The sequence below is a fragment of the Alligator sinensis genome, unplaced genomic scaffold, assembly GCF_000455745.1.
Source record: "Alligator sinensis unplaced genomic scaffold, ASM45574v1 scaffold584_1, whole genome shotgun sequence".
NCBI classification, from domain to species: domain Eukaryota; kingdom Metazoa; phylum Chordata; order Crocodylia; family Alligatoridae; genus Alligator; species Alligator sinensis.
The window spans coordinates 38,524-48,918 of NW_005842419.1; the positions used below are offsets into that span (position 1 = coordinate 38,524).

Below are 10,395 nucleotides of genomic sequence, written 5' to 3' on the forward strand. Positions count from 1 at the left end.
AAGAAAAGCTGTTCATGCTCTGGTTGTGTTTACAGGGACATAATGCATGCGTTATTCTGTGTTTTTTTTCCCTCAGAGACCAGAGATAGGGTTCAGTAGTACTCAAAAACTTGTCTATATCCCTCCCAACTGTACAGTTTGTTCAGTAAAAGATATCACCCACAAAAATCCTTCCTCCCGCATGTATTTCTGTAGTTAACTTGATTGCAGTATTGCACAATAGCCAGTGCAGTATACTGAAGAGGTCAATGCCTGCTCTTATGGTAAAAACATATACATGCTTTCATTTTGGTACATGTTACATGAGGCTTTCTGGGTTTCTTTGTGCTCAGCAAGTATATCTTTTTCATGTGGTCTCTGCACAAAAAATATTTGGAATTTATAAAGAAAACACTCAAGCAAAAACAAAATGATTTGAAATATTTCCGTCAAAAGTCTTACAGTTCAGCCCCTAATGCTAGATCATGTCAGTACTTAAAAAAGAAACCTCTCAGGAAAACTCACTTTTATGAAGCAGTAAAGCAATATCATATATTCATATAAGGCTCTCATTTTTTTTGAGCTCTTAATAGGAAAAGGAATACAGCTTGTTACTAGAGGTCCCATCTTGAAGATGAGCCATAGAGTGGTGGGTTTTTTAATCGCAAAAATTCAACAACTGTGTTAAGTGCAAGAACCTTAATACACATGTCCTAGCCCATCCATCAAACTCCCCCGGCTGCATGCACCATCCCTTGCTGCACAAGCTACCCATGTTGGCTCAGCTCTGGTTTTGGCTCTGAGCCTGGGGCAGGGGGTCCACATTGAATTGCCACCTGCCCTGGGTGGATAGTCAAATCTAAGGTGAAGTTGAAGTTTTTTCCCCCTTCATGTTGTTGAGGCGGGGAAGGAAACCTTGTCTTGAATTTGAATACAGTATTTTCACTGCTCGAATCTGCTGAAAATTGAAACAGAGAGTACTAATGGTTTAGTTTTAAGCAATAGATTTTAAATGTTTGGCACAAATTCTACCTCTAAGTCTGTGGACATTATGGACCTGGTTCTCTGTTGTGTTGCCCTTTAAATTGTGATTATTTCATCTAGTACGAAGTGATAAATAGATAACACCAAGTCAGAAAACACTTTACACCCATGTTGCATTGGAGTAAATGACTGCAAAGGTGTGATGGCACTGGGGAATTGGATCCTATTTCCATAGTGAACTTCAAGTTTCAGAAATCTTACAGAAATCTGCTTCAGATTGTCAAAATTTCTAATGGTCTCAGCTTACAACTGTTCCAGACACCACCTGGAGAAGCTGATAGAGTTTGCAATGGATGTAAATGGGCTACTTCTAAACTTATGACAACGAAAAATTATTCAAAGACGACAAAAAGCGTGTGATAATTGTGAGCCAGGTATTTGTGGTCTCACATGCATAAACACTGTATAGAAGTTGAAGGATCCTCATCAGTTGCAGACTGGTATATCTGTACTCATAGCTGTAACAAGTGCCACAAAGAAGTTGCTAGAGTTTATGAAGATTGTGATATTTCTAAGCTCCTGGATATCTCAAACTCTAAACAAGCCAACAGCAATTATAACTGCCATGAACCATCCAGACCTTGGATCACAGCCTTTGCTAACTGTGAGGAAATGCCAGCAGAATGTATTATGGTTATGAACTAGCTAGTCTGGTCTCACTTTAATTACCAACTCCATAGAAAGAAAGCATATTCACACTGGTTATGCCTAGGGTCCAGAGTTATTATGAGCACTGCAAAGAAATCATTGTGTTGAATTGTATTCTGAATGAGCTAATTCTCCAGTTTAATACACTATATAACATTGATTACAAACTTCACTGGTGTACCTGACATGATTAATGTTTGTCAGGCCAGCAACGAGTGCACTGTGGGCTTGACTGTATATTCTTAGCCTGGGTTCATTTGATACGAGATTGTATCCTGTCTTGACACTATGTGCAGTATTGCCAACCCCACTGTGTCAAAAATCATGAGACAGACTCTTAAAAATCAAGAGATTTGGAATGTAAATCATGAGGTGCTATTTGTGAAGTGTGTGTGTGCGGTTCCTAGGGTAAAGGCAGCAGGGTGCAGAGTCCCAGCTCACAGTGGACAGCCCACCTCTGCCTTGCACACAAATCCAGGGAGCATGTGCTCCCCATGCCTCCCCTGGCCCTGGGGCTCCATTCACCCCTGCCCCACTCCCTCCCTCACCGTAGGGGCCTCGATCTGCCCCTTCCCCTCAACAGACTTACCAGCTTGGCACTCTCTACGTGCGCCAAAAGAAAAAATTCTGAGATTTGATCTCTCTGTCAGGAGATCACGAGTCAGAGTTCATTTGACCTGGAGTCTCATGATTTTTTCATGAGAGTTGGCATTAGTGTATATACCATGCTTTTCTTTCAAATCAGCCTGTACATGACGCTTAAATCTGTGGAAACCCAACAAAGTCAGTCATGGTAAAAAAATGTCACAAACCATCTAGGATATGTGGGAAACTAACAGAAAGTTTACTCATGAAATCAGGAGAGGAAAGCACCTCTAGGCTTGGGTGTGTCAAATTGTTTTACTGTTTAGCTTTTCTGTAAAATACCAGTTATCTTTAAAGTTGTAATGTAATCACAGTGGTTACATTCCAAAGTTGCACATGTGAAAACCAAATCTTTGTAAATGGCAATTTGTCTCAAGTAGTTCTTCCTGGTCTGTGTCTGAAAGTTACTTTAAGATTTTTTTTTAAATTGTGAATGTGGTGTTAAATGGGAAAATTGTTACGGTTTTTTTCTGTATGTTTGAGGTTTTGGATGCCTCTGGAGGTTGGCTGCACACCAAAATTGATCTACTACATAAGTGAAAACCACATTACAGGCCAAAGATGTAGGAATGTAAGAGGTGGTGTGCCAGATCCAAGACTGGGTCTATTCACAGGACTGGGGACCAGGAACAAATTGTGTGTGGCTCTGCCTCCCTCTGCCTCAGTTGCCCCAGCTGGTGGTGTGGAGCTAATTTCTGTTAAAGACTTTGTAGAAGAAAATTGCTATGTAAGTGTTAAGTATTATTATATATGTGATTCATTGAATCTTGTGTCCTGTCTCTGACTGCAAGGTTTTAGAAGAAAGGGGGGAAAACCCCTCAAGGATAGAAGGCTACTTAGATGTTTTGCCCTTTGGTACCTGTAATTTTTCTATTGTCTACATTATCCAGGGATCTGTATACCTGGTATAGTAGCCTTCCTTTGCCTCTGTGGTTAATGTAATCAACTTTCAGGGACCTGTAATTTACAGAAGAGAGAAGGTTATTCATAACTTAAAAAAGAGATTAGGCCACTTCTCAGATGGTAATGCACCTCATAGGCAGTTAAAACTTTATCCTCACAGCTGCATTTTTGATGAAGCAATCATGGCATCCCTCATCAGTTGTCATGGTTAGAGCTGAGGCCTTGTATTAGCCTAGGTTATGTATGTTACAACAATACTATCTTGTAGAAGACAAGATAGAAGAAAATTACAACCAAAACAGATGTAGAGAAGTCATAAGCCACTGAGAGATTCACAAGAAGAAGTAAATTCTTTGTCACTCCTGTTCTGAACTTATCATTATAGTATTCAGAGAATCATAGAAAATTAGGGTTGGAAGAGACCCTAGGAGGTCATCTAGTCCAGTGGTTGTCAACCTTTTTTTGTACCAGGACCCATTTGCAAAGACTGATGGCTTGTTCCAACCCACACTCTCCTGGCCCTGCTGGTGCCCAACCCACAGTGCCCCATCCCCCCTGCCCTGCTAAAGCCTCCATGCCCAGCTATCTGGCCACTTTCCCCCACAGCCACCACTTTTGGGTCACAACCCACAGGTTAAGAAATGCTGATCTAGTCCAACCCCTTGCTCAAAGAAGGACCATCCCTAACTAGAGCATCCCAGCCAAGGCTTTGTGTAGCCGGGTCTTAAAAAGCTCCAAGGATGGAAATTCCACAGCCTCACTGGGTAGCCTGTTCCAGCACTCTACTACCCTCCTAGTGAGAAAGTTTTTCCTAACTTAAACTTCCCTTGACGCAACTTGCGACCTCCTTGTTCTGTCATCTGTTATTGCTCCTTGTTCTGTCATCTGGCACCACTGAGGCAGCCTAGCTCCATCCCCTTTGTAACCAACCTTCAGGTAGTTGAAGACAGGTATTAAATCCCCCTCAGTCTTCCCTTCTCCACACTAAATACACCCAGTTCCCTCAGCCTCTCCTTATAAGTTATGTTCCCAAGCCCCCGAACCATTTTTCTTGCCCTCAACTGGATTCTCTCCGACTTCTCCACATCCTTTCTGTAGTAGGAGACCCCAGACTGGGTACAGTGCTCCAGATGTGGCCTCAGCACTGGCAGATAGAGGGGAATAATCACTTCCCTGCTGTTAACCTTCATCACAGTAAGGGTACACTGTTGGCTCATATTCAGCTTACTGTCCACTATAACCCCCGGGTCATTTACTGCAGAGCTGCTGCTTAGCCAGTCAGTTCCCAGCCTGTAGTGGTGCATGAGATTGTTCCGTCCTAAGAACTGGGCTTTGCACTTGTCCTTACTGAGCCTTATGAGATGTCTTTTGTCCCAATCCTCCAGTTTGTCTAGGTCGCTCTGAATCCTAGCCTTAACCTCCAGCTATCTACTACTCCCCCCCCCCCCCCCCCCCCCCCAGCTTGGTGTCATCTGAAAAGTTGCTGAGGATGCACACCATCCCATCTTCAAGTTCAGTGATGGAAATATCGAACAAAACCAGCTTCAGGACCCACCCCTGGGGCACCCCTCTTCATACCAGCTGCCAACTAGATATTGAGCTGTTGATTACTACCCTTTGAAGAAGTGAGAGTTTTCGGGAAGGATTTAAGGACCCAATTTTACCCCAGATGAAGTCAAAATTTGCCATTTCTGTCTCTATCAGATGAGTCAGAAAGTGTTGTAGCTCAGAAGTGAGAGTTCATTCCCAGAAAAAATAAATGTGTGGAGATGAGAAGACACTAATTAGATAACAAAACAGAAATGGAGAAGGTGGATGTTAATGAAACGAGGCGAGTTTCAAAACGGCTCACCAAGGAGAACCTCGGTCAGGGGATATCCATATCTACAGTAGGTAGTAGTGTGTGTGGCCCAGTTTAAGGGTCTATTCCAAAGCTCAGTGAAGTCATGAAAGGTTCCAGATAACTTCAGTCTGCTTTGTATCAGGTCTTAAGAATGTTTAGGACGTTATGAAGATTATACTACATAAGCTGTATTTATAATTAAAATCAGCATTCAGAGTTGATTTAGGGAAGGAAGCAGCTCTCCCCCTTCCTCTACAAGTTTTGCAGTTAGTTTTTTCAGGGTACAGTGATGAAGCAATTAAGAGACCTCCACTTCCAGGAGCAATTTGCTGTGTTAATAAAATTAGCAAGCAAAAGTGCCAGCCAACTATTATCACTATCATTGTTATCACAGTTCTCAGAACAAGTCCTCATAGCTACATCTCCTTTTCTCACTGCATATTGGCCTCATATTTCCTGTTAACTTTTTCCTTTCCCTTCTACTGTGCATTTACTTCTCTGGATGGATGGTCCAATTAGGGAATCTGGGGAAGAGCAAACTGGGTCCCAGGGACTGCTCTGTGGAAGCATTCTCCCAAACCTAACTTGAGTTGCAGTGATTTGCTCCTGGGCAGACTGAAATGTAGTCTAGATCCCTAGATGATGGGTGCATCAGAAATGGCATACATTAGGAGAATGTAATTTGAAGAAACACTTTCAGATTAAAAAACAAGTTTCCTTAACAAATCCCAAGTTCTTGCTGATAGAGAGTGTCCATTTGGCTTCTGTACAGAACGAGATGCTGTTTCATGAACAGGAGCTGTAACATGAACACTGGCATTGAAATCTTGTCTCCAGCATTCTTTGTAGTGGTGCAGGTGAGCACTCTTATGAGAGTACGTTTTCTCTAATGAGACTGTGTTTTTCTCTTTTGCTTTGCAGGTGCATTACTGCTGGGAGGAATTCTCTACTCCTGGCAGTTCCCTCATTTCAATGCCCTGAGCTGGAACCTCCGGGAGGATTATTCCCGAGGAGGATACTGTATGATGTCCGTCACCCACCCGGCAATGTGCAAGCGGGTAGCTCTGCGTCATTGTTTGGCCTTAATTGGACTCTCAACAATGGCCCCTGTCCTCGACGTCACCACGTGGACTTTCCCTGTCATTTCACTCCCTATCAATCTGTATATTTCCTACCTCGGCTTTCGGTTCTACAGGGATGCGGACCGCAGCAGCTCCAGAAGTCTTTTTTTCTGCAGTCTGTGGCACTTACCAATGCTTCTGCTTCTCATGCTCACGTGTAAGAAATCTCTGATAGAGAATGACGACAAAGGGAAGCTTCAAAGCTGAAATCCTGGCAAGATCATGAAATCAGATTGCCTTAATGTCAGTTAGGTGTTGTCATCCCTGTTTCACTGTCAAACAGAGAGTATGTCAGTAACTATATGCAGGGAAAATTAGGGTGATCTTTTTGAAGATGATCTTTTGTGCCCAGTGACCACTTTATATAAATCGTTTTCTAAGTTCTTTTTAAAGGGAAGGGACGTTGTTAATGGCAGAGCTTGGTGAATGGAATTCAGGTCCCTTTACTGCACTTTTTAGGTCATGAGTTAAAATCCAGTCTAGGTCAGAGACTCATAATTTTTTATGGCTTCCTACTGGTCCATGTGAAATGAATTTGGTGAGTCTTGGACTCATGTTTAGTAAAAACAGATCCGTGTTAGAAAACATCTGCATCTCCCTTACTTGACCAGCATCTTTGGCAATCTTAGAGAAGACGCCAAGATGACGTGGCATTAATGTTGTTCTTTCCTCTCATTTCCCAATGAAGTGGGCATCCATTCTTGAAACTAGAGGCCTGTTGTTGGTGTTCCCAAACACCAGAGGGCAAAGGGAAGTTCACGTTGCCACAGTCTATTCCGTCCCTGTTCTGTTACTAAACAGAAGGCTTCAGTATCTGGGACTGTGAGCCTGGCACCTTTCACAAGGCTTAAATTCACTTTAAGTTTTCAGAGCTTCCAGATTCTTTTCTATTGTTTTTTTCAATATTTCGAAAGGCATCCTACTACACACTGCACATTAGCATTTAAACAGCCTTCAGCTGAGCAAAGTTATTTCCTAATATATTGCTTTCATATTCTTGTAGCCCAATTGTTATTATATTGTCATCACAAAGGAATTTCTGACTCTCCCAAGTTTTTATGAGACATCTTAAAAATGAACACTTGGGGCAAGATTTTCAACTGGTACAAATTGACACAACCATGTTGACTTTAGTAGAACTCTGCTGATTTACATCAGCTGGGGATCAGGTCTTTAGAGTCCAAGTGTAAGTGTTTTATATGCTAATGTGTATTGTGCCAACCTGCTGAGTCTAAGACCGTCTGCTCATGAGGTGTTTCCTATAAATAGTTGAATTGTAGGCTTACTTTAAGAAATATAACAGCTGTATTGGGTACCATGGTACAGTTGTGGTTCAAAAACAAGGTTGCTGTGGGGTATATTCTTAGTGAGGATCACATTTCATTACCCTTGAGGAAAAGCCAGTTTTGTTCCAGCTGTTTTGAGCTTAGAAACTAGAAGTTCAAATTGTTGATGCAACCAGCAAAGCTGCTGTGCAACAATAAAGCTTGTCCTCACTAGGAAAATGCATCATACTTGTCAGCTGGCATGGTTAAAACATTCCCTATAGACAAGGACTGATAATTCTGTGATCACATTTGCAGTTTGCAGCTAAATCAGGGATGTGAGACAAATGTAAATGTGACCAGCTAAAATAATTGTAAACAAAACAACACTGTTTAGACAAGGATTGGGTTCATCTTATGGTGCTTGATGTGTTAAAACTTGATGCATTTTCACATGAAGATTTTTCCAGTGTGGATAGGAACCAGTCTAAGGCGGGACTATGTATTGAGTTCTGCTCCCATTCTCATCCCATGGAAAACCTGCCCACTCTTGCATTTGATTCTGGCTCCCATCCACAACTTAAATCCTGCATCAGGAATAGATTTTTGTGTGATCGTTATAAATAAGTAAATGAAGTGTGATCCCACAAGCAAAAGATTTATTTCTTTTCTGTCCAGTGTTGCCTCAACACAATTTATTTTTTCTTCTCATTAGCTTGTTGGCAGGTCTGAGCAGTATTCCACTCCTATTGCAGGATTCTGCAGTGTAGCACTGTTATGCACCAGATCCAAGGGCTTCTGAGTTGTTGATCTAGCCTTATCTCAGATTAAGCCTTTCAAGAAATGTCATTGATCTGCCACTGCGTCCTCATCATCCCAGTATAAAAATTTCACAGGATATTTCAGTAATACAGGCCAAGGTTCTAGTGATATTTCAAGATTTCTAGGATATTTCAGTGATACAGGCCAAGATTCTGAATTGCACTGCTGTAAATCAGGAATGACTCCACTGACCACTGTCTCTGCTGGAAGGGGTGCTCTTCAAGAACCAAACCAGGAGCTTTACTTGACATTTACACAATCAGTTGTGAGATTCGTACTTTTCACAAGTGATTTCAGATTGCAAAACCAATCCTTATTACCGTTTATCTGAAGTAAACTGTCTTCATAGTATTCAAGTCATTTACTGTGGAGACCACGTCATAGGACTATGAGGAAATGACCTGCCGTCTGATGGAGCCTCCAAATTTTTTAAAATGCATTGAGTTTGTTGTTCTGCAATAAAACATGCACTGTACAAAAGCCACAGAGTGTGAAATAGCCCTTTGTTTGAAATGATTCCCAGTCTTCATGCCAGCATTCTTTAGCCTAATGAAGAAGCCACTTTCTGCTAGTTTTGGGAAACTCTTAGAGGTAGAGGCATTCTTCGCTTCTGCTCCAGGGCTGCCTATGCTGAGGGAACAGGCCAGGGGTGGACCCAGGATGGTGTGACAGTGCGGACACCCCCTTCCACCTCTGCTGTCCCTGGCTGGCCCAATTGCAGGGGGAGCCCCAGAGCAGCTCCTACCCTCGTTCAGCTGTGGGCTCAGTTGCGCAGGATGTGGAGCTCAGCATGGGACAGAGTCAGCCGTGGGCAGGTTTCCTGTTCCTACATCTACTCCCACCTGTGCCCACCCCTGCCCAGGTGTCCCTGGTGGCCCAGAGCAGGTGCTGGAAAGAGAAATCCACCCCTGCTCCACCACTGTGTCCAGCTGACCTGGGCAGTGGGGAGAGCCTCAGAGCCACTTCTGCCCTGCCCCAGACATGGGCTGCGGGAAGCTCTGTGAGTTGCTGGGCTCAACTGGGAACAGCGATGGCAGCACACAGGTTCCTCCTCCCAGTGCCTGCTCCCAGCCAGCGAAACAACATGGGTGGGGGCTGGACAGGGAGCAGGTGCAAGAAGGAGGAACTTGTGCACCGCTGTTGTGCACCACCAACATCAGCACCCTGAGCAGGCAAAAGTAATTCTTGGCCTCCCCTGGGCCTATCAGCCCTGGAACAGCAGCAGGGGCAGGTTTCTCCTTCCAGCTCCTGCTCTCTACCCATCTCCCTGGTGTCCCCTGCTGGCCCAGGAGCTTCAGCCACACCTCCTCCCCATCCCTCCCATAGTGTGAGAGAAGTGTTCTGTACCACCCCCACCCCTTTTAGGAAATTCTAGATCTACTCATGGGATGGCAGAGGGGTTGTTTTTATTTTGCAAAATGCCTGCATTGAAAATGAGAATCTAGTGGTCTAGAATCTTCATCAGTGACTTGGACGAGGGAGTGAAGTGTACTCTGTCCAAGTTTGTGGATGACACAAAAATGTGGGGAGAAGTAGACACGCCGGAGGGCAGGGAACAACTACAAGCAGACCTGTACAGGTTGGACAAATGGGCAGAAAACAACAGAATGCAGTTCAACAAGGAGAAATGCAAAGTGCTGCACCTAGGGAGGAAAAATGTCCACCATACCTACTGCCTAGGGAATGATCTGCTTGGTGGGACGGAAGTGGAAAGGGATCTTGGAGTCCTAGTGGACTCCAAGATGAACATGAGTCGGCAGTGTGACGAAGCCATCAGAAAAGCTAATGGCACTTTATCGTGCATCAGCAGATGCATGACGAATAGGTCCAAGGAGGTGATACTTCCCCTCTATCGGGCACTGGTCAGACCGCAGTTGGAGTACTGCATGCAATTTTGGGCGCCACACTTCAAGAGAGATGTGGATAACCTGGAGAGGGTCCAGAGAAGGGCCACTCGTATGGTTAAGGGCTTGCAGGCCAAGCCCTATGAGGAGAGACTGGGGCACCTGGACCTCTTCAGCCTCCGCAAGAGAAGGTTGAGAGGCGAGCTTGTGGCTGCCTATAAATTCATCACGGGGTCACAGAAGGGAATTGGTGAGGGTTTATTCACCAAGGCACCCCCGGG

General features: G+C 43.9%; 1 protein-coding gene across 1 annotated transcript in view; it reads left to right on the top strand.

The window, feature by feature from the left end:
* LOC102373916 (protoheme IX farnesyltransferase, mitochondrial) overlaps window positions 1-8,748 on the top strand; it is a 36,886-nt gene extending 28,138 nt beyond the window's left edge. The window contains exon 3 of the mRNA XM_006030093.2: window positions 5,984-8,748. Coding sequence (XP_006030155.2) covers window positions 5,984-6,390 — 407 coding nt within the window. The 3' untranslated portion in view covers window positions 6,391-8,748. The remainder of the gene's footprint in view (window positions 1-5,983) is intronic.
* The last annotated feature ends 1,647 nt before the right edge of the window (window positions 8,749-10,395 follow it).